The 25,121-nt window shown below is 44.6% G+C and overlaps 1 protein-coding gene across 1 annotated transcript; it reads left to right on the forward strand.

Moving 5' to 3' along the window:
- plekhh2 (pleckstrin homology domain containing, family H (with MyTH4 domain) member 2) lies at window positions 1-25,121 on the forward strand. Its single transcript, XM_070840770.1, has 29 exons — window positions 1-123; window positions 8,189-8,251; window positions 8,391-8,540; window positions 8,821-8,904; window positions 9,074-9,155; window positions 9,258-9,443; window positions 10,263-11,209; window positions 11,686-11,761; window positions 11,851-11,945; window positions 12,026-12,185; window positions 12,624-12,760; window positions 13,239-13,352; window positions 13,686-13,772; window positions 13,992-14,150; window positions 14,288-14,368; window positions 15,074-15,256; window positions 15,603-15,711; window positions 16,118-16,230; window positions 16,429-16,608; window positions 17,166-17,263; window positions 18,662-18,839; window positions 19,100-19,255; window positions 19,354-19,451; window positions 20,535-20,676; window positions 20,794-20,930; window positions 21,132-21,261; window positions 21,735-21,821; window positions 22,775-22,924; window positions 23,403-25,121. The coding sequence occupies exons 1-29, from the start codon at window positions 1-3 to the stop codon at window positions 23,586-23,588; spliced, it is 4,491 nt and encodes a 1,496-aa protein (XP_070696871.1). The 3' UTR covers window positions 23,589-25,121.

Here is a 25,121-nt window from a genome sequence, read left to right on the forward strand (position 1 = left end):
ATGGCGGAGGGGGAGGAGGCCATGATCCAGGAGGACTGGAAGGAGAAGTGTATGGTCCTGGAGGCTCTGCTCATGAAGTTCAGAGTGCAGATCATCAAGATTCGAGAACTCACCGCTGACAAGGTATGCTCAATTAAACTTAAAGTCTGTCAATGAGTTCCTCCCACCCGACCCAATCTGTTACCAAGTGGGACATCCTCTGTCACTCCAGCATCGTTTTGAGGTGGATATCACTCGTGACGCTCAGCATCTCGACACCTGGTGATCATAGATCCACAGCTACTCAGGGGTGGAAACACCTACAGACTATTCACACGTGTTGAATCATAGACAGAAGAGATGCTCCAAATAAAATCTTGGGTGTGTTTGTAAAAGAGCTGATATTTACAGGTCTGATAACCACTACAACTGAACGGATGCACTTGACAAATATTTGGATGGGCTTCCTTGGTGTTTCTGAATGAGCCAGAATGCATTTGGAACAGAATATAGGAGGAGGGGGTGAAAGTAAAAGCTTTAGTGCTTTAGCTTTAGTGAATAGCATTCTTCCTGTTTCCATGGGTAGTTTGCTTAACCCACAATATTATGCTGATGGAATAATATCAATTTGACTGTAATACTGCTTCCACGACATCCAAATGTTCCTTTTACTGTCCCATCAGATCAGATAACCGGTCACTGAGCTGATCCCTATTGTAGGGGTGCTGCCTTTTGGTAAAAACTACAGCATAGGGTACTCCGGTGCTTCCTCACTCCTTGTCTCCTCTGAGAGGCATTTAAGGACGGGAGGAAACATGATCAGCTGGACGAGCTAACCGCCATAACACATAAGACAAAGGAGTCAGTGCCACCCAGAGAAACTCACAGAGTCCACATTGTTGGACAGGTGATATCTGGGCACATCTGGCCATCGACAAAAAGATAAAACGAAATCATCATCGTCATGTGGTCGTCATAAGCACAGGAGGACGTGGGCTCTCTAACAGGGAGCCGTGGTGAGTGTGGAGCGGACGGAGCAGGCCGTCCCTCCCAGCTGGCCGACACTGGGCCGGCCCAAACTGCTCAGTGGCCTAGATCTGAAGCTGCTCTCCAGGGAGGCTGATTAGAGCTCTAATGTAAACAGCAGTCTGACCACAGGGCTCCGCCACGCACTGCATGATGGGATTGACCCAGCTCCAGTCAATTACAGAGTCAAAGTAAGCTCAGCTGGACGGCAAAACAAACTCCCGTAGAGAGACTTGGAAGGAAGATTGGCTTTGGTGGGGTTTTTTTGCTGCACACGTAGCACATGTGAACGTCTCTGCTGCATAGTTTGTGTCTGACAGGTGGGATTCAACTACGTTTGAAGCTCAGCATCATAAAACACACCATTAAGCTCCGAATAACACGCACCGTGTTTTCGAGCAGCCTCTCTAATGTCATATGCTTCACCTCGATACAGCGGCGTCAGTGTTAGTTTAGTAGTTTTTCGAGCCTGGCTGCCTCGTCTGTATTGGTGCCAGTTTAAACCGTCTCATGTTAGTTTGAGAAGGATTTTTTTTTTTAAAACTGGGGTCACCACCTCACAGCTCCGAGGCCGTATTAAACCGTAATGCTCAGTTTGCTGTAATATGTGTGTCTGTTGTAAGTCTGATGAAGAATAGCAGTAATCCGTTCATCTTTACCACATACGGAAGGTCGCTGATTTAGTTCCCAAGGATCCAGGGTTCAAACAGAGTTCAGCGGTTTGTTTTTTTCAGGGACCTGCTCTGACAAAAAAGCTTCTGAACCACAGATGATATACGCTGGTATTCAATATGTTTTATTTATGATTAATTCCACTCAGTTTATGCAAAGATTCAGGGAATTTGGGCAGAAGTTTAGTCGGGAAGTGTGAAAAAACATTTAAAAATTCTTCACTAAACCCAAATGAGTTGCATCATATCCATCATATCAGATGTGTAATACAAGAGAAATCAGACACATGTTGCCTTGTCATACAGACGCAGAGATCAAAACAAGCTTCAAATCTGCTTTTTAATCATTTTAATAGAAACCTTGGTGCAGTCTACGGGCCACACTGAGTTAACCCCTTAACGTTAGGGTTAGTGGTAAGGGGTTAACATGTACTTACTTAACTCATGTCCGCTTGTTGTAGAGTGACCCGTCACCCGGTGCTCACTGACCTCCTGATGCTATGAGCTCATCATGCTGACATCCAGACCCCTGCTGATGTTTTTTTCTCTGCCGTGGCTCCCACAGCTTGAGCCAGAGCTTGTTGTTTTAAAGCTGCACGGGGGCGCATGTACGTCACTGCAAAATCCCCCAAATATCTCACTGCAGAGGTGGCTAATAATGGAATAAAGAAGGATGAAGAAGTCATTTAGAGCGCCGGTTCTCTGTGTTGTTGCAGCGTTACTACGCTGGACATTTCCTGTTGATGTGTGCACCTCAAAACTCAGAACTCCCACAGTGTCATTTGAGAAAGTTGGATGAGATGCAGTGGTAAGATTGTTAAATCAACAAAATGCATTTTCTTTTTAAAGCAATTACCCTTTTATGGCGAATAACGTCCTGTAGTAGTTTCTTTAGCAAATATACAACCACCTGGTACTGAGTTTTATCTTAAAATGGATCAAATATTCAGCTAAAGATCTTACATCATTTCTTTTTTATTCATATTTTCAAAGACAGTACAGTGAAGAGGCAGGACATGGGTACAAGGGGTACAACATGAGAAAAAGGTGGCCGCAACTATTGGACTACCAAAACCCTCCATCTGTGTCCTGTGCTTCATATGAGTTTTCACCAGTTTTGAGCCAACGTAGCCAAGCCACCTGCAGATCAAGAATTTATTTCGTTTAACTTATTGAAATGAGACAATTTTCCTTCATTGTAGTTGCTTTAGTAAAATGATCTCACCCAAATGGGAGATTCTTTGTGCTATCTAATGATGAGATTTAATAAGATGTGATGAAATGACTTGTTAAGATGGATATTGGATATGTTTTTTAACGCCATAAGATGTTTGCCTCTTAAGACTTTCTATTGAATTGTAGATGAATCTGTCTGATTCAGTCTGATAAAAATACCGTGAACCTGCCAGACTTTGCAGATTGCTGAAGTCCTAGAAAGCCAGTGTGAGTGGATGGGAGGAGGGAACGAGGGGAAGAAAAAGAAAGAGAAAAAAATGAGGCTTTGTGTAAAGATTGAGCTGCCCAAGGGAGGAAATACCCAGTTTAGTAAATAGTACGCACTTGTGTGTGTGTGTGTGTGTGTGTGTGTGTGTGTGTGTTGCTCTAGAAGGGAGTTTGCAGCAGTCAGTTATTCTAGTGTGTGCACGTGTATGTGTGTGTGTGTGTGTGTATGCAGGTCGGGTCCAATTCATCTTTAAACTGTCTTTAACATTTTGACCAAAAGAGAAAAGTCACGTGTCTGTGCGTGGGTGGAGATATTTGGGAGGGACGTTAGTTTTGGCCTGCGGGGCCTCCAGCTGTAACAGTAGGCTACACATCTCATGATGGAGACAAAGAGGCCGTGTGTGTTATATTTTCTGTCAACCCCCCTTCAAGCGAACACTCTCTCTCTCTCTCTCTCTGTCTGTCTGTCTGTCTGTCTGTCTGTCTGTCTGACAAACACTGTGACCCTCATCCCTTTAATGAACGTATCAGCATTTTGAATTAGTTTTACTTTTAACTCACGACTAAATTTACTCACAAACGTATAGTTTCTTTTTTTTTAAAGGCTGAATAATTTCCCAAAAGACCTGGGTTTCGTAGTTTTTAGCAAACATTTAGTAAACAGTGTATTTGTTGGGGACTATTTTCAGCTGCGGATTAAGACACAGTTGTTGCTGTAGTGAGCATTTCTGGTATGTGGGAGTCAAAATACATTACAGTGTGATGTATACACTGATATGTGTCTGGATAACAATGACACAGAGGAATAAGATGTGCTGGACACATATTGGTGACAGTAAGCAAAATGTAGAATATCACCAGCCTCCACAGACAGAAGAGCACACACACATTATATCCATACTGTACGTACAGTAGACACTCACCCAAACCACAGTGGGTGGAGTAGCACATTCTGGTCTGGTCTCCTGTTCTATTTATTCCACGCAGGCAGAGGCAGCGTTTACTGGCCATGTGGACCAGTAGTGTATCATGAGGTAAACACACACACACAGCTGGCACACTGCAGCCCTTATTTATTACACCTGTGTGACGTTTCCAGTAGTGTGACGGAGCAGACATGAATGTGGAGCCACGTGGTCCCACCATAGGTGCCTAACAGTGAGACTTTTTCTTCCCCCTCAGCTCACAGAGGTCGCTTTTCTTCTTGCACGTCTGTTTTGCTTGCGTTTATGTTTTCATGTGTATACAGCTACGTGCTTGTCCTGTGTCTCTGAGGAGACTTGTTTTTCAGGTGAGTTTGTGCCTCTATTTGTCCCCAGTGCTCATTTTATTTGACAATTGGCAAGTTGTTGGTGGTATTTACCAGAGAAGGAGTCCTGACTCCTAACTATATTCTGTGAACCTACTTGGTGTTAAACCTGTATCGCTGTAGGTCAGCGCTGTGAGTGGTAGCGTCCACAGAAAGAGGCTTTGTGAGCTGGCTGTCTGGCTGCGGATGGAGCGATGGGGGGGGTGGATGGAGTTCAGGGGGAGGTTGGCCACAGAGCGCCAGTTGTGGAATTCCAGGAATGGAAGTTGAGCTGGAGTTTTGGATCTGAGCAGGGAATTGACTGGTTAGGTGATTGAACGTTTTTCTGAGGTTATGGAGAGGGGAGGGGTCACGTGAGTGTGTGAGCATGTGTGTGTGGGGGGTGTGTGTGTGTGTGAGGCAGCAGCAGTACTCATATTTTGTGTGTGAGCACCTTTCATAGGGCAGGTACGAGGCTGTATCTCTTGTGTAAACTTTAACTTTAACATTCATCCCAGCTGAGCTGCACAGGACGTGACACACACACACACACACACACACACACACACAAGCGCGCACACACAGGCTTCATTTATCCTATATATAACACACAGAATGAGGAAAACATACACACTTGCACGCATGGCCTGATACATAAGAGAATATCATCATCATCAGACATGTGTTTATGGGTTTTATATGTTATGTCTGGTGTGTGTGTGTGTGTGTGTGTGTGTGTGTGTGTGTGTGTGTGTGTGTGTGTGTGTGTGTGTTTTCCAGCTCTAGCCTACAGTATATATGCCCTGTAATTAACTTGCTGTTCTTTGCCAGATGCTATATCTGTTATTGAGAGAGGCACATGTGGTTTGTTGTTTGTGGTGCAGAAGAGGATCTATATAGAGTGTGTAAGTGTGTGTGTAAGTATGTGTGTGTGTGTGTGTGTGAGATCTATTAATCTTTTTCATGTCTGCAAAATACTTTTCTGAATTGAAAGTGTTTGTGTAGTTTCTAAGTTCAAAGTCGTGCTGAGGAGTCACGTATCTGTGTTATTGTTATATTTGCCACACCAGAGCAGTTTTTATCGGCACAAACGGATACATTTGGTCACAAAATCTTCTAAACCAGATATGAAAAAGAGGCATGTGAGGCCATGAGAGCTGCACAACAGTCATTTCCAGGCTACTTGTGGACATGAAGTGACATAATCTCATAAAATCTTGTCCATAGAATCACATTCTCCAAAATCACACCAGAATGTCAAGTGGAACCGTGGCTGAATAAAAGCCTCGCTTCACCGCTGAGGTACAGAGAGTGTCGTGCGGTGGAAACACTGAGTGGCTCTGGCAGGGTGTGGCTGCTGTTGGACTGAGCTGGGTCCACTTCTGCTGGTCTCTGGAAGTTAAAAGGAGCAGAGGAAAACTGGAGCCCGGCCATGCCAGCTTCCACTGGCTGCATCCGCACTGCAGCAGAGTACACTACACGGTAGTTTACGCACAGTTTGGTTGGGAAACAGAACAGCAGCTGCATAATTTGTTGATTTCTACCGTGCCTGTAGCAGAACCTCCGTGGACACCAAGTCGGTGGCGTCATCGTGGCGCATGAGTGTGTTGGCTAATGCACTGTGCTAAACTCACTAAGAAAACTCAGAGTTACGTTCAGGAATTTGGGTGTAGGAATGCAAAACAAGAAAGCTCACCAGACTTGGAATAAATCTTTTTTTTTTTTTTCTAAATAATGCCAGGTGTCTGCAGGTTTTGGAAAGTCTTTAAAAAAAAACATTGATTTTATTTGCTTCAAAAATGTCCTTAGAAGGTATTAAAAAGTCTAAAGCTTAATATACAAAAGATATTTTTTTCTTCAGTGGTGTTGAAGAAAGTGTGGGTTCAGGTTAGGACACGTTGACAGTGGATTGTTCTGCAGGAAGTTTTTCTGTAATTTAGGACACTCATGTAGTTTAGGAAAGACTTCTGATTTTTAGTGATTCTTAATTGGTTAATGCATTCACTCATTTTCCATGTCATGTAAAAAAATTCTATAATTAGGAATAATTGTCGTGTATTGCAGGGAAGTACTAGAAAAATGTGAGCTAAACTTATATTTAACTTGGTGAACTTCCAGCAGGTATACGCTGTGCTGTGCATGCTGCTGTGAGAAAGGCCTACGATTGGTGACGTATGTTTTCACTGTCACTCCTCTCACTGGTGGAGGTGAAGCTTTGTTTGCTGTATTTTTTTCTATGTACTCCACAATAAATGACTTCCTTCGTTATCTTCAGCTCTCCGTCCTATTCTGAGCTACATATGACTCTCTGGTGTGCCAGCCCAGCATCCCCACAGGCGTTGTTCAAAGTTTCCTCTAATCTGGCCTAATTTGAACCTGTGCGTGCGTCTGTGTAGCAAACTATCCGAACCGTGGTGGGTGTGGAGCTGCAGAGAACTTCCATCGACATTCCTGCATTTTTGTCTTTCATAAAGCCGCTGAGGTTTGAGAGAGTTTCCTTCAGAAGACACCGATTCCTCTGCTGCTTCCGCCGCTTTGAGCTGAGGAATTTCAGAGGAATGTGGCTCATAAAGTCATCTCACTCCTCCATTCCCACAGGGTTTTTCATCCCTGTGCATGTGTGCGTCTAGTGCCTACGCTGGCACATGCGCCGGTATCTGTCTGCGTGTCCGTCCATGTGTGTGAGAGCTGTGTGACCTTTGGTGTTGCTGCAGCTTTAACACACTCCTACCAGGTTCCACACGCTCCGCTCTGATCTCCGTACACAAAGAGCCGGTTGTGGCTTTATTGATGTGACACCTCATCATCATTATGTAACTGCTTAAAGGTGCTATAAGCAGCACTTCTGCAGAAATAAAAGCACCTCATCGGTCCTGAGGCATAAGTGCGGCCGTTATAAACAAATGGACCTGCTGCCAAAAAGAATTGGCAGCTTTGTTTTGGCACTGCATGCACTGCATTTATAGCTAATGTTATAGCTATTTTATAGTTACGGAAAACTGCTGAATTGTCGTATGATAATGTTCATTTTTCTAGCACAAAGAGAGCTAAAGGTTTCTGTATTTTCCAGTATATATATATATATATATATATATATATATGTCCTACATGGAGAAGGAGGTCCTAAATTAGCGAGCATGCTAATCAACCACCTGTTTTGATTTTTCAATCAGATCTTAATTTGATTTTTTATCGTTATGGTTGATCAAATTGTCGTCATGTTACGAAAGAAAAACACCACAAATTCAATTATGATAAAATAGAACAACACAAGCATAACTTGAGCATAAGTGATAATGCAAGTAATCGACCCCTGAACATCATTATGAGGTTACAAATGAAAGCAATTACATATAAATCTTCCACTTTTTGTTGAAGGGGAGGAAGAAATCGTCAATAGACGCCCAAAATGTAAAAGAACACGTGCAGTAAGACACATCTGTGAATTCTGAGTATCCTAATTGTGATTCTTAACATTCCTTAGAGTCACAAAATGTCCAAAACCAGCTGCACAGCATCTATTCCTCCCGAGCGTAGCGGCGTTATCTCCAGTAGTGTTCCCCTGCTTTCTTTGTCTTTATTTGGTGTGTTTGGCTCGGGACTGAGGTGGGCTTGATATTAAAAACATTCTGGTCAGAAAAGCTGAAGTGAAGGATGTATTTCAGATCACATGGTGCGGTTAAAGGGCATTACATCGAAATTGTGGAAAAGGGAGAAAAGTGGTCAAATTAAAATAAGGGATAATTAAATGAAATGAAATATCGTGCTGCTCCTTTACCAGATTCAGCAGTTGGAGACGCAGGTGATCGATGCAGAAAAGCGGGCCTTCGTCGCTCACCAGCAGGTATGAATCCAAACCAAAGTGTGTGTTTACCTGAACTCTAAGTGTGTGTGCCCATGTGCCCACATGTTTGTGTGTGTACATACAGTATATATATATATATATATGTAAGTGTGCATACAGTATATGTGTGTGACTTCAGGTGCAGTGGATGGAGGAGAAGCTGAAAGCTCCAGACAGTCAGTCCGGAGACTCAGAGGTGCGCCTGTTTCAGCGGTGCCAGGAGCTGCAGGCCCTGGTGCAGGAGAAGGAGGACGTCATCGCCCAGCTGGAGCAGCAGCTGGAGGAGCAGGTAGGACACACACACACACACGCACACACACACACACACACACACACACACACAAGCATCAAGAATTTCATCAAAGATCCCACAGATGTTGTGCCAGTGGACTTTTTGTACCAGGTGTGAAAGAATGTGGGGGAAGATGTGCCAGCCAATAGGCTACACAAAGAGACATACACCCCCCCCACCCCCCCCACCCCACCCCCCACACACACACTATTACCAACCAGAGGGAAACATGGCTGATGTCTGTGCATCCTGGACCAAACGTGTCTTCTTCCATCAGAAACAGACCCGACTTCAGGATGCCAAAACAGTGGAGGAGAAAGCAGCTAAGATCAAAGAATGGGTGATGCTGAAGTTGTCAGAGGTAAATAAATGATGGCGTTAGATACTGAGTTGCACAAACTGATTTCTAGGTTTGGAGAAGTGGAAAATGTAAGCTGGATGGTGCGTTAGGCTCGCCTGTAGTCTCGTTCACTTGGATAATTCCCCGCTCCGAGAGGGGGGTTTTATGTTGACACACATTTATTCTTCAGTTTGAAGTGGAGAACGCAGCGCTGAGAGAAACCAACAAGCAGCAGGAGGCTCAGATTGTGGAGTTACAGAAACAAATGCAGGGTAAGAGCCGTCCATGTTGGTTCACATTGAGGACACTAAAGTAAGCGTGTGCACGTGTAAACACACACACACACACATATGTTTGTGTTTGTGTGTTTGCAGCCTTTGAGCAGAGGTGTGGAGGTGGACGAGGAGTCCTGTGCCGGCCAGGCGAGGCCCAGCGTCTCAGCAGCCTGACGTTTGGCTGTTTCCAGGTGAGGGGGAAGAGCCCCCAGGTCCTTACTGGACCAGCACCCTCACAGAGGACCCTCAGCACCCAGGGAGAGACTGAGGGGAGAGATAACAGTGGTAAGTGCCCTTAGGTTCACAGCTGTGGACGGATTCTGGGAGTCTGTATATTTCTGGGTGGAATTGGAGACAGGAAGGCAATGTTTCATAGTGGAAAATGGAAAAGTGAGTCAGAAGAGCGTTTTAGCTGTTCGGTCATATCCATGATGTCTTAGCAAAGGTTTCACTACAGTACTGTTTTATCACAGACTGTATCTCATTTAAAGAATTGTATGGGTGTTGATTTTATTAGACTGGGGGGCCAGAGTATGGATTGTGATGAGTTGATGTTAATAACAGGATGGTGATATAAAACATACAGCACACTAGACGATTATGGGACAGTAGGAGGACATATAATATTGGAGCTGTTGGAATTATACACATAAATATAACCCACCCAGGAGGGTCAAAGGTCAGAGGTCAGTGTGAGAGCAGCCCCTTAGCTGGGATTCAGATATTTCCACTACAGACATGAATGTTCTTGCCCTTTACTTACATCATCATTGCAAACGTCGTTATTATTTCTTCTTTTTTTACCCCGATAAGTTTGACCTGAAGAGTGGCTCTTGACTCTGGAGTCAGGGTCCAGCTGACAAAACCAACATCCCCCTCTTCTGAAAGAATGGGGAAAAGAAACACGAGGGAAACCACAGCTTTGATTTAATCCTTAACGTTAGAATAAAGTATAAAGTTTATAGATTATAAAGTATTTTACATTTTTAATGGTTTTCAGCTGATTGGGGTGATTTTCACCATACGTTTGCTGCAAAACCTCGTTGAAAATGAAAACTGACAGTGACCAAAGTGGGACGTGTATTGTCATGTTTGCTGTGACAGAGAGGAGCGGTAAGCAGGCGGGCTCCTCGGGGGCAGACGGTGAGCTCCAGAGACCAGACCAGACCGGACTTCTGGGGACTCCTTTGGAGGATGACAGTGCATCCGAAAGCCTGGGTGAGAACGCATGTGGACCCGAGTCTCGTGGTGTGTCCTCTGTGCTGTCCAGCGCTGCCTCTGAGGGGGAGGGAGGAGGAGGGTGTGAGGGCAGAGGGGGAGGTGGAGTGTGTGGGCTGGAGTTCAGCCGCCCCGGCAGCGAGACCTACCTGACCGCTTCGGACGACAGCAGCTCTCTGTTTGACGATGACATGCAGCGCTCCGAGCGGCCCGGCTTCAACCTGCTGGGGTCATCAAATGGGACTCTGGGGGGGTGTAAGGAGGGAGAGGGGGAGGCACACAGGGCCAAGCTGGAGGACTGCACCTCTGAGGAGCTCAACAAACGTTTCCAGTCACAGAGACTTGACTCCTCATCGTCTTCCAGCGAACCTAACACCCCCAGCCCCATCCTCACACCAGCCCTCACCCCTAAACGGCCCAACCCACCCCAGGACCCAAGGGACAACCCCGCCTCACCCAAACAGCCCCGGCTACGCACCCCAGCGGGGTTAGGGTTGATGAATGTGGCTCTGGCCAAGAAACACCTGAGCCAGCCACCAATCAGCAGTGAGACGGCACACGGACAAACGCGTAACGCTCTCAGCATGCTGCGCCCCCTCCGGCCGCAGGAGACGGACCTGGACCAGGAGCAGGAGGTTGGCATGGAGACCGGCAGGGACACGCCTCCTCAAGTCCTCCCAAGCTCACAAGCTGCGCCTGCCGCTCCATCCGGGCAGACCTCACCTGGTGCACCTGAACCTGGGACAGAGATCAGCCCAGAGAGGCAAGACTGCGACAGCTCAGCGCCCGGCAACAAGCCCCCTACACCCCCTTTACACAGGCTGCCCTCCTGGGTAAGATAATCCAGTGTTTGATGTACACTTAGACTGATAACGGGTCATAAACAGTCAGGATTACTAAAGATGTCAAGTTTCAGGTTGGAAGTTTACTTCAACAGAGTAAAGAAAGCCTCTTCAGTACAAGTCAAGTCAGCTGGGCCACAGTTTGTGATTGTGATACTCACAGTGCCATCTGCTGCTAAAGTGCACATTACACAGCCTGTAGACAGTCGTCTTGAAACAGTGTAAGAGAAGACGTAGATCATTTTATTTTCTTCACCAATCATTTGTCAATGGTAATAATTTATTGAACTGCTTTGGCAATATAGATTTATATCTGTCATGCCCATAAAGCTTATCTGAATTTGAATTTGATCACAGAACACAGAACACATCTTGCCATATAATTCTAACATTACAAAATAAATCAACTATCCACACTAGGCCATTTTTTGGACATCTCCTTAGAATTTTCTGTATTTTTCCCACAGGAGAGTCGTATCTATGCTGTGGCTAAATCAGGAATCAGACTGTCTGAGACGTCCTGCACGGACCCCGCTAGCAAAGGTGAGACAAGAGGAACTCTCCAGCTCAGTTTCAGCTACGGAGATGTTCAGCTGAGCAACTGACTGACTGACCTGTGATGTGTGTTGCAGACCCCTCCCTCCAGTCCTCCTTCCCTGCCTTTGTAATGTACACATCCCTCATCTATAAAAACATGACCACGCCAGTTTACACTACTCTGAAGGGGGTAAGTGCAACTTTATCATTTCTCATCATCCGTCTGTGTCCGTGTGGAAGCGTGTACCACAGCTGTCGTCCGTCTTGCAGAAAGCCACTCTGCTGAGCAGCAGTCCGTTCTCAGACGAGTCGTCCAGCTCCGAGGACTCGTCCAGCTCCGGAGAGGAGGACGGCTCCCTCTGCAGCTCCCACACCTCCTCCAGCTCCCGCAAGGACAGCAGCCCGGGCAGCCCACGCTCGCTCAAGAGAGGTACAACGCACGCAAGGTTTTTTTAGAATTAGAAGAGCAGGTTCAGCCCTAAAACAGTCACTGCACGTTCATATCAGAGATGTATCACTCATTCTTTCATTCAATCATTCATTCATTCACTTCTTGGACCTGAGTTTGGGCTTAGATACCTGTTGGTTACATTATACACTGGGATTATTACTGTTTCATAAAGAAACAGCAAATGATTGGGACTGAAGTGTTTTTGCTGTTCTCTAATGGGAACCCTTTTACCACAGAAGTTCACACATTAGGCCTATCACTGACACACAGTAGTGATGTAGTGATTTAACAACCAGCAAAGGTTGGTTTACCAGAGCTGAAGGAGGCAGCGACCATAGCGACAAGAGCGGACTGATCGAAGCCTCTAGATGTGAATGGTTGATGACACTGTCAACGTTACTCGTTTATCCTCTCCAGCCGTGTCCATGTCTTCAATGACATCCGAGAGCGACTATGCCATCCCTCCTGATGCCTACTCCACCGACACAGAGTGCTCTGAACCAGAGCAAAAGCTGCCCAAGACCTGCTCCTCAGCCAGCGACAACGGCAAGACTGTGAGTCAGTGTGCACGTGCTTTTGGCCTGTCGGACACACCAGAATCACTCGTGGGTAGATTCATAGATCCAGGCTCCTGTGTTACATGCTGACATGTTGTCAGGACTCAAGTCCACATGTAAGCAAAGCAGTGAGACGGGAGTAGAGTAGAGTAGAGAAAAACACTTGTAAATAGATGGAAACATGTGATGTTATCTTATTCAGCTGAACTTTCATAAAGGTAAAGGTACATTCCCATAAAGATATTATTTCTATTCTTGTCTCTGCCTGTGTATTATTCTTTTTAACATGTAACACCAAACTACACAAACTGTTTTGACGTAAAGTAAAATGAGTAAAATGAGCATATTTACCTCCAAACCTCCCGCTGTCAGTAACCCTTTAAATCCCTCTGAGTGGTAAGAGGGAACATTTCTGATCAGTATTTTAGAGAGCTCCTCTTCCATCCCGTGCTCTGCACTCTGCTGTATCCTGCAGGAGCCGATGGAGAAGTCGGGCTACCTCCTGAAAATGGTGAAGACCTGGAAGAAAACTTGGAAGAGACGCTGGTTCGTCCTCAAAGACGGAGAGCTGCTCTACTATAAATCACCTGTGGGTCTTATACAACACTTTCCTTTTCCTTTTGCTGCTTCTTTATGGAACTTTCTTTTTTTTTTAAAGTTCTTTGTGAGCATTGATGTGTTTCATGGGACCTTGTAAGACGTTCCCGTGCACAGGTTCATAGCTCAACACTAAAGATGATTTATAAAATGCATTTATGAACAATTACACCTGATATATTTTTGCCTGTTGTCTCATATGTTTAGTTTCTTGTTGTTGAATGTGTGATAAATGGTTTTAAACTATTGCTCTGTGCTGTGTTACTTCAGCTCAGTGGACGTCAGCCTGTACCTCTGCTGTATTAACTATATCACTGTCCCATAGAGTGATGTCATCAGGAAACCTCAGGGTCAGATTGAGGTCAACGCCACGAGCAGCATCGCCCGAGGAGAGGGAAAACAAGTCCTCCAGGTATTCAGCCCTCATTATGTCCACTATTAACGTCTTAACATTCCAGCCAACCTTACCCTTAATGTGAAACCTTATCATTGGCATGTGTGATGCTTCATGTGACCCTGACCCCTGGCGAGCCACTGGACGACCTCTTTAGTCGCAAAACACAGTAGCACCATTAAAAAGGACTCCTGAACTCATCCTCACCTCCACCTGTGGTTTTGCCGTTGTGTGTAGATAGTGACGGGGAAGCGTGTGTACTACCTGAAGGCTGACTCTCCTAACCTGCTGGAGGAGTGGCTCAGGGTGCTGCAGAGCGTGCTCAGGGTGAAAGCTGCCAGCCCTCTCTTCACCCAGCCGGACATTCGCCCCGGCATGAAGGGACTGCTCATCAAGGTCCGACAGCGTACCTTAAGCTTTGCACCGACATAAAGAAAGCCCATTTTCAGCCACATTTCTCCATCTCATCGTGTATTTGCCATCGTAAGGCGTCCTGTTAGATTGTCACTGTTGTTGCACTTGTTCTCTGGCAGGTGAAACACGGCTACTCTAAGCGGGTTTGGTGCGCTCTGATCGGCAAAACCTTGTATTATTTCCGCAGCCAAGAGGACAAGGTAAGATTCAAAACATAAAACATCAGAAGATTTACAGGCTGCAGAGAGAGATCTGTGACGCTCTAGTCAGGTAGTCTTGGTAGTCTGCAGAGAGGAAGTTACAACTAGTAATGCTGTTTACAGGCTATTAACTTATTAGAACTATAGAATAAATAGCATTATTGTCAATAATATCATACGGTGCCAATGTCTTTACTTCTCTCACTCTTTAGAGAATAAGTCATTTTTTCCGTACTATATCTAACCACTCTCTATGGCTGGGTGGGTTTCTTGTAATGGACTTCCTGCCATCTGTGAGCAGGACTGAGTAATTATCTTCTAATTATCTTCCTTCAGCACCACTTACGTTATATTGCACCAGGCACAAAACGGAGCACCTCTCGGACAGGTTCATATTTCTGATGTTTTACCTAAAGCGATGGACTCTGCACTCATGTAACCCCTATTAACCTGATGACCAAAACTTTAAAGCAAAAAAATCTGAGTGAGTTCATCCAAGAATCTAACATTTGTGAAGATTCAGGGCTTCAGTAAAACAGTCGCTCCAATTGGTGGGACTGAAAATCTGTGGCACGCTACAAATGGTTTCAAAGAAAGGAGCCTTATTTCAGGGATGCAACACAAAAGCTGTTACTTTATATGAGTGTGTGTGTGTGTGTGTGTGTGTGTGTGTGTGTGTGTGTGTGTGTGTGTGTGTGTTCCCAGTTCCCCCTGGGTCAGATTAAGCTGTGGGAGGCCCGGGTGGAGGAGGTGGACAGGTCAAGAGATTCAGATGACGACCTGAAGGCGTGTGGGCGGGGCTTGCAGGCGGCGGCGCCTTTCACCATCGCCGTCCACCCACAAGAGCAGGGACCGACCTACCTGCTCATCGAGTCCCGCCACGAGAAGGTCAGGGTCATGACGAGTGTTTTGTCACTGTAGTTTTTCTGCACTTGTAGTTTCTGTTGCTGGAGTTTGAGTCTCTCGATGTGGCGCTCTTCTTCTGCTTTTTTCAGTAAAAAGCCTTCCAAACATTGTTATCACAGCAGATGTAAATACTTTTATTTATCTCTTTTGGGTTTCCCATGTATTAGTTGATCTGAACTAGTTAAACTGATTACACATTTAAACCGATAACTAGTCATAAAGCCTAATCCTGTGCTCAGTAAGGATGTGGAAGACACTCTTTGCTGTTCTTGTGTTCGCTTCACGAGCCTCCTGTGCGTCACTGGTGTTAATGTGTGTGGCGCTGTAGGACGCGTGGCTGTACCATCTGTGCGTGGCAGCCGGCACCACGGTGGGGAAAGTCGGCACTGAGTTCGAACAACTGGTGGGAAAACTCTTCCAACTGGACGGAGATCCGAGTGAGTGCATCCTACAAATTATCTTCTTCTTTTTTCATTTCCTTACATCAGTACATTGCACAATTCTCAGTCCTGCAGTAGTGAAAAGTGATATAAATTAAATGGTTACAAAGACGCCACAGCTCTTAACACAAGGCGGTGAATTCATTTTTTAACAAAACCAGATGTGGAGAAACGCTACTGACTTCACACCAGCCTCTGTTATGGTTTTAGTTCATACGTACAGCATGTCTTACCAGGTCTTATTTGTTGTTACTGTTTGCTATGAATGTTTCTCTTTGCTTCATGCTGCACCACATGTCTCTTCCTGTCTTTATTCACTCTCTTGTTCTTGTTTCATCGAAATGAACAATTGGCATGTGCTCATTGCTGCCTTTAGCTAGCAGTCTGTTTCTGTGTCTTTCAGACTCTCAGATCTGGAGACATCCCGTGCTGTGTTTCAGTAAGGAAGCTCTGTTGTCTCCTCTCACCACGCTGCCCTCACAAGCTCTGCAGACGGAGGCCGTTAAACTCTTTAAGGTACACACACACACACACACACACACACACACACACACACACACACACACACAGTAGACTTGCAGTTTGATAAGAAAACACAACTGATAACAGGTTGAAGTTTCTTCTAACTCCCATGTTTGAATCATACATCACGAGCTCAGACGATTTCTCCTCCTGCGTCTGTCTTGTACCTCAAACCATCATCTCCCTCCTCAGACTTGTCAGCTTTTCATCAACGTGGCCATTGATGCTCCGGCTATCGACTACCACGTCTCACTGGCCCAGAGTGCCTTGCAGGTGTGTCTGGCCCACCCCGAGCTTCAGAATGAGTTCTTCTGCCAGCTCATTAAGCAGACCCGCAGGAGGCAGCCACACGGCCACCCGGGACCTCTGCAGGTTTGTATCCTCACCACACGGTGGCAGCAGCACTGTGTGTTGTCTACTGGAAACACTGACACTTAAAAATGGCGTCTGAGAAAGTTATCAGGGTTCACAAAGTAAAGGAATGAAAGCATGCCTGAGCTTTGAGAGCCCCGTCTCCCTTATGTTGGCATGGTTACCAACCGAGCCTTTATATGCAAAGAGAAGAAACTGTCCTTCCACTGTCTACCTGTTGCCATGTGACTTTCCACATCCAATAACCAGTTTTACCAGTGACACCAGCAGAGGGCAGGCATTAAAGCTTAACATTCACCACTACCTGCTCGTTTCAAAAGAAAACTCCAAAGTATGATCATGGTTCGACACAGCTACAGGATTTAGAGACGCCAGAATGAGTCATAACACAATGCAGCAATAGTGTACATGTATGTAGGTGATTAACTGGATCAGAACTACTCACAAATAGTTTCACGGGGAAACAATATGTATCAAGGAGAAGCTGCAGTTTCTCACACATGCTTCTGTTGTGACAGTTAAGAAGGTGTTGGGTGTGTTTGTGTTTCTTACTTCAGGGCTGGCAGTTTCTTGCCTTGTGTGTGGGACTGTTTCTGCCTCAGCATCCGTTCCTCTGGCTGCTCCAGGTTCACCTCAAAAGACACGGGGACTCCAGGTGAGAAAACATCAGGGGCGCGAACATCAGCATGAAGAACCAAGGCACAACTTTTAACGACGGACATCATAACTCTCAGGACACAAAATAAAAGAATCAAAAAGATCAATATTATCAAGTTGGGCAACATTGAAAAGTCATTACTTCCCTTTATATTTACATTAATTTATAAAATGTTACAAATTTGTAAAAAAAAAAGACTCAACAGTTACTTTTTATTCATTGTCTGATCATTTCATCTCTAAAATGAACTCTTCTGTGTTTGGCCCAAGTCGTCCTGCATAGTGGACTGATAACGCTGAATTATCACAGACCCATTTAGCACCTTTATCTGTGTGTCTTCCTCTCACTCATGTAATTCACACTACAGCACCTGTCACAGTTTCTCACTGTGCATGTATTTGAATAGAGTTTTCATTACTCCCATCCTTAGATGCACTGAAAGGCAAATCAAATTGACCTTTGAGTTTATATTATATGAGTTATACTAATGCAAGGAATATTGTTGCATTTTTTTAACTGGGCCCTATTTTATTTTTTTTTTTACATATTTTGTGTTTGAAATGACTGGTATCTACAAAAAGTTTTGGAACTGGTTGTGAATGAGCTGCAGTAGCTGTAATGTAGTCCTTTGGGGCAACCGCGCAAACGTACATCCACTGAAAGTGCTTGTTTTTGCTATCGACAGGCTCAGATTGTTATTCTGAGTGTCTGATAACGTTACAGAAAGGATCCCTACAGAGACAGACCTGTAAGATACGTATGGCTAAACCAGAAACTCTTCAAAGTCACCAGACTCCACTGACAAAAACAACAATTTTACCTCGAAGAACATGGCAGCTGGTCAACCAGTTAGTGTGTTTGTGTTATTGTGTGATTTTGGTGTGTTAAAGCATGTTAAAACACATTAAACCGTGTTAATCATGTTAAAACATCACAGTCACTGCAACTAGACTAGAAACTCTGGTGTTCTGCGAGGTAAAACTACAGAAATAAGACCCAAGTTTGAAAATAGTTATCCATTTAGATTTGACTCAAAGAAACGTACACATGAAGTTCAGTTTACTCATCAGGAGACCACTGAAAACAGCTGTACGACATGTTCTGTAGTAAGATCTACTGTTTTTAGAGCTTCACCAATGCCAGGTACTAAAAGTCAGGATGTCTCTGCCAACCTGCAGCCCTACAGCAGAGCACTGTGGTCCCCTTATAAGAGCAACAGTGAACTATTCTCCACTACTATTCATGAATTATTACCCTAGCATTGTTTAGCATATTGTTTAGAATATTGCTCACATTTTTTCCTTAAATTTCTGTTGCTTTGACTGTTGAAGAAGTATGAAGGTGCTGCAGTATGTAATTGAACATGATGTACCACTGTGCCACTGTCGTTCTCAGGACTGAGGTGGGTAAGTACGCCATCTACTGCCAGCGCTCCATGGAGCGGACCCAGCAGAAGGGTGACAGGCAGGCCAGGCCGTCCCGTATGGAGATCTTGTCCATCCTGCTGAGGAATCCCTATCATCACTCCCTGCCATTCAGCGTTCCCGTTCACTTCCTCAATAACACCTACCAGGTAATACTACACAGCGCAGGATGGTGGACAGCACAGTGAAGCCTGCAGAGCTGGTTTGGGCAGAGGGTTTGAATCCTGCTGCTACATTCTCACATTATAGCCCCAAGTCACCTACCGGTTACACATAACTAGCAGTGCACTGCTTGTTCACATTGTTCGAATTGACGTGCACACGCTCGCTCCATCACTCAAAGTTGTAAAATGAAGTTTGTGCAGAGTGGTTGCTGTCATGTCCTCTGCATTTCATTTAATTTCCACAGGTGGTGAGCTTCGATGCTTCGACCACAGTGGACGAGTTCCAGTGTCGCCTCAACCAGGACACGGGCATGAGGAAAATGGGGCTTTCCGGTTTCAGCCTGTACACTGATGACCCCACTGGACGAGAGCTGGAGCACTGCCTGCAAGGAGGCATCAAGGTGCATCTTTCTCTCATGTGACAGTTCATCAGTCTTAGAGCAGAGGGAAGTGTAAGACTCAACGCACGTCTGTCTGGTTTTTTTTCGTAACCCTCCAGATTTGTGACATTATCTCCAAATGGGAACAAGCTTCCAAAGAGCAGCACACCGGCAAGTCTGAAAACACCAGGACTGTGCGCCTCACCTACAAGAACAGGTAGAGAAGGACCCAACCAGCCCTGTGGCAGAAAATCACACCAGAGCTTACGAGCTGATTCATTCATTTGGAATGAACTTATTTCAGATACAAAAGGATTTTCTGCACATATTCAGGATCTCTAAATGTTACGTAAAGGTGAACTTGAATTGAATTGGACTTGTGGGCAATGTAAGCATCAGGTTCTGACCATGAAGAAATATCTGTGGTTCTGTTGCATCCACATTGATCGTTGTGTGGATTCAGTCGCAGCGGAGACATTATGTTTTCAGCTGTCCATCCGTACGTCTGTCTGTTCTCATGAACACTCTTTGGCACAAACGTCCACTCAAGGATGAGCTCAATATATTATAGTGGTCAAAGGTCAAAGGTCACTGGGACCTCTCAAAACACACTAATGGCCATGACTCAAGAACTCTGACACTGATTAGGACAACATTTCACACAAGAGTCTAATTGGAGTAAACATGAAATAATGGCATTGTATATCCAAAAGGTCAAAGGTCATCGCTGTGACATCATAACGCTCTGCAAAAACACTTTTCTGAGCCTTATTCAACGCTGTAACTGAGGAACAGAACGCAAGACTGTGACTATATTCCACATTTGGTTGGACACTGTTGGTGATTGGTGTTTTTTTTTTTGTTTCATTGTGAGTCCAGTGATGCTGCAGGATCAGTGCAGTGCCCCTTTAATGCTTGGTGCTTGCTTTACCGTACATTTAGTGTAATGATGAACATGGTTTAGAGCTTCATCAGCCTTTGTTGCAGAGAAATAGGCTCGCTGTAAAGGAATGAATGAAGTATTAGAGTTTGGGAGGGAGGTGCTTTCTTGATTACAAGGTTCCTTAAAAATACAAGGCCACAAATTCGTTCAGGAGGTCAGCAAATGTGTAGAACTTTGATAATGTTTCCCTTCACAGGGATACGACAGAATGTGTATTTTCAGGGCAAATTTGGTGGAATGGAGCAAATGGTTTTACTCCATTGCACATATATAATGGACATACATCCGTGGATCATCCATGTCTGTGTTTTCCTTCTCATTCTCTTTGTTTGTCTGCGTGTGCCTTTCCATCCCCAGGCTGTACTTCTCTCTCCAGGTCAGGGGGGAGTCAGAGAGGGAGAGGTTCCTGCTGGCTTATCAGACAAATGAGGCCATTGTAGCGGGACACTTCCCTGTCAACAAGGAGCTGGCTCTGGAAATGGCTGCCCTGCTGGCCCAGGTCAGAAAGTTCTTAATTACTTAACATCTTTATTGTATCTTTTACACAGTGTGTCTTGGCTTTAACCCAGAAAACCAGTCAAGTACAGTACTACTACAACTCTGTGTCTGTGTGCAGGTGGAGTTTGGGGATTTTGAGCGTCCTTTCTCTGCTCCTGGATCAGCTCAGACCAAGTCTAACCAGACGCTGAAACAGGTTCTGGACAGATTTTACCCCAAACATTACCGCAGGACCACGTCTGAGGAGCAGCTCAGGTACCAAAACGCAGCCTACACGCATTTTTCTCAGAACTCGTAGGTGTGTGTATCTTTTGATTTACATATCCATTAAACAATAAGACTTTTTCAAGTTACGCAGCACAACCAATAAATCAAACGAAGAGCGCTGTCATGATAGATGGTTGTAATGGAATGAGCACGATGGATTGTATTGCCCCCTCCCCTCCACCCTCTCAGACAACTGCTGCAGCGTCTCTCCGCCCGCTGGGCCTCCCTCAGGGGCCGAAGTTCATCAGAGTGCGTCAGGATCTACCTGACCGTTGCCAGGAAGTGGCCTTTCTTTGGTGCCAAACTATTTGAAGCAGAGGTGAGTGAACTGAAATCTCTTGTTGATTAAAGTAATCTTATCATCAGATTTAAACAATGTATTGACAAAGTATTGCGGTTTGCTCTCACAATATAAACACGATACAGTGTATTTGAGCAAATATAGGCCAACATATGAACTAAATAAACTGTCAGATATACAGGAATGAAGGAAAAGAGGAAAGAACGATCTATCTATCTATCTATCTGCATATAAGTGTGTGTGTGTGTGTGTTTCACATATGACCAACAATTCCTCAATAAATACGAAATATCACAATGAAATATTGAAATTAGTACGTTATTGTTTACTTATTCAAGTATTTTTTGAGTACTTATTGAGTATTTTGATATACATCATTGGAACAAATCATAAATAGATGTTTATATTCACTCTCAGTTGATCATAACCTAGTATATAATGAAAATGAATTTGGGACTGATGTGACTTCGTGCTTCTCTCTCTGTTTCCAGTCGATCACTCCCTCTCCAGAGCAGGGTGCACGTGTTTGGCTGGCAGTGCACGAAGACGGCGTCGGCGTCCTGGAGCACAGCTCTGTCGTAAGCCTCTCTGGTGTAACTCCTGACATGATTTCTTCGCTCTGTTGCCTTAATTCCCCACCAAAGTTAGTAAGAATAGAGGTGGTATTTATAAGTCACGCAAGCCATGAAGGATGAAAGGGTTTAAAGTGTTAAACAATCTCATTTGATGCCGAGCATTAAGCAAATATCAAGGCAGAGTTTTCTTTAAAGGATAACTCCGTTATTTTTAGACCTGGGACGTCTTTTTATATATTTTGGATTTGAAATGATAGATAGATGGCCTCTGCCTGCAGCAGAGAAAGGGCTGCCAATGAGCAGCTGTAATATAATCCTTTGGGGCAGTTGCACTACATCATAGAACATCCAGTAATAATTCTTCTTTTTACCACTAAAAGGCTCATATTGTTATTCTGCGTGTCTGACAGCGTTATGGAAAGGATCCCTACAGAGGTAGACCTGTAAGATCCTTTTGGTTTAAGCAGAAACAGACGTTACTTTGCTCATTTCAAAGCCACCAGACTCCAGGGACAAGAGCTCTACCAGTCTACCACTGCTTCAGCCAGTAGCAGTAGTGATTGTGTGACTGTGGTGTGTTAAAGGGTTAGTTCAGATCCAACACAATATTTGTGTGACACACACAAGCAGCAGTAGACCAGACACTCCCGTGTCCTGCAAGGTAAAATGACGATCCAACGGCTATTTCTGGTTAAACAAGAAGGATCCTTCTGCTCTCAGCTGCTGACTGAGGAGAACTACTGTACCAATTCCAAAAGTTTCTTTACTTACCAGTCATTGTGAACCCAAAATATGTAAAAATCTGGCCCAGGTAGAAAAATAATATAAGACGTAAACAAGAGTACAGACGGGGAATAGTAATGAATGATTTCCATATACTTTTCCATTTTGTTTCCTGGTCATTTTCTTTCTTCTTTATCAAAACATGGTCATAACACAAGTACCTGTGCGTTCAGAAGCTGCTGGTGTCCCACCCCTACAAGAGCCTGATGACGTTTGGAGGCTGCAAACAGGACTTCATGCTGGTTGTGGGACAGAGCATCGGTACCAACACCAGCAAAGACAAACCCACAGAGAAACTTCTGTTCGCCATGGACGCCTCCAAGGTTAGAGAGAGATTGTGCGACTGTGGTTTTACAAGTGGAGTTTATCACATCATGACCATTCAGACACTCAAGTAGGGTTTACCAATACACAGGCTCATGTAGCACAGAGATTGTCTGGAATATTGTCCGACTGTATTTCTGCACCGTTACATCAAGCATTCCATTAAAAGTTTGGGATTTTAGTATTTGGTGAATTATGTGATTATAATCATGGCTATATTTGTGTCTTCGTTATAGCAGAAGTCAGAACTTTTCAAGGAAAACACTGACTGCTTTGATTGAATTAGGCGTCTCCGATGTTTGGAAAATGTGTCACAAGCTAACTTTGTTTACTTCAACAGATTTAGGAGCAAATGCCTTTGATAAATAATGTTACTTATGACGTTTAAGTATTCTAAATGGACTCCTCGGGGGCTTTCATCAGCTGAAACAAACCCTGATGCGAATTTCTGACATCCCTTTTTGGTTTGGTCAACAGATCAGGGAGGTCACCCTCCTCATCTCCAGTTACATCAACAGCTCTCACCAGCAGAAGGCCGCCGCCCACCACCTGTCTGCCCCGGCCCTGATGGTGGCCCAGCCCGTCAGCCTGAAGAGCAAAGAGCTGAGGAGCAAATCCCCACCAGCGCTGGGACGCCCCAGCAAGGCCCCCACGCTGCTGTAACGCCCCGACATCTCTGATGAATACACACATTACTGAGCTGCCTTTTGCCTTATTTAAGATAAAAATGAAAGATTTAATTAGAGCTGCACTAGGCCTGATTCCACTGTCATACAGTCTTTTCTGTTTTATCCATCAGATCCTGTAGATTTGTCTCATGGGGTCAGATTCATTTCTGGTTTGTGGGAACTTTCTGCCTGCTGGAAATGACAAACGCTGTCTCCTTAAACCAAGAGGGCTCCATTAGTTTAGTATAATCAGACGTCACAAACTGGTGGAGGTTGCAGCAGTCTGCTGGCATCATCACACAGGATTCCTGGAATTCGGATGGCTTTTGATTATAAACGGTTAGCTCCTGAGTGTCTTCCTCACTTGAGATTTGGGACTGAAACTGGAGCTGTGAGCTGTGCACACAGGTACAAAGGTGTCTAGGAACAGCTAAGAGGCTTTACTTAACATTCCCCGTGGACATTTTTTTTGTCTCACTGATGAATGTGTTGCTTTCATGTGCTGAATCCAAAGAGAAAAAGTCAACACTATTTATTGACAGACTGAGCAAGCGCTCTGAAATGTCTCATTAATCCACCTGTGCCGTGTGCTGCATTTCCTTGGGTAAAGATGCTATCTCAGGTTAATTATTATATTCCCGCCTTACACAACACGACATACAGTCACGAGCGGTGTAGAAAAGGCAATGACGCTTTGTGAGGGACTCATTTAGAGGGTATTTTTGTGTCTTTGTACCGCCCTGCTGTAGGGCTGAACTAACCCTTACAGTGTCGGAAACAGTTGTATGACGAAGGATACTGAGCTCTATGATGAAAGCAGGAGGCAATAACCAGCTGAGGAGAGTGCATAAACCAGCCGCAGAGAAAATGTGTTATATGTGCTGTCTGCGCTGCAACAGATGAGTGATGAGCTGTAGATTAGGCGACTTGGGAAAGACTTAAGTTTGTAAAAGGAAACCAGTGTAGTCGCCGTGTGCTCTTAGTTACTGAACAGCCAGGAGAATGGTGAAACTGTAATCGTGTGCAAATACGTCAGACCCTTCTGGTGGAATAACTGATCAGGATGCCTTCACTGTAGGATAGCAGGTATTTTACATGACGTGGCTGAGAGAAGTAGCGCAGGGTGAGTGTACGGGAAGAGATCAACCCCGTACTCAAGGGAAGATGGTTAGAGGATGTGATGAATGTCAATGGAACAGGTTGGTGGAAATGTACAAAGGTTCAACACAGTGTTTCCTGTTTGTATGTGGACCCAGAACAGACACAGAAAACACAGAATATGAAGGTGTTCTAGTGGAGACAGCAGGATCAGATACAGGGACCCATTTAATCTAAAGAAAAACTGGAAAAAAGGACATTTTTCTCTGTAAGGTACTTTAAAACGATGACTTTCCCACCCAGTATTAGTATATAAGCCTGCATACAATGAGTATTGTCATTGTTATATTTATTTGTCAAATAAAATAATCATCCTCGGAGTAAGTGTTATAATTATCGTTGAGTCTAAATGCTTGAATAAACAACTACA

Source organism: Pempheris klunzingeri, chromosome 12 (genome assembly GCF_042242105.1).
Source record: "Pempheris klunzingeri isolate RE-2024b chromosome 12, fPemKlu1.hap1, whole genome shotgun sequence".
NCBI classification, from domain to species: Eukaryota; Metazoa; Chordata; class Actinopteri; order Acropomatiformes; family Pempheridae; genus Pempheris; species Pempheris klunzingeri.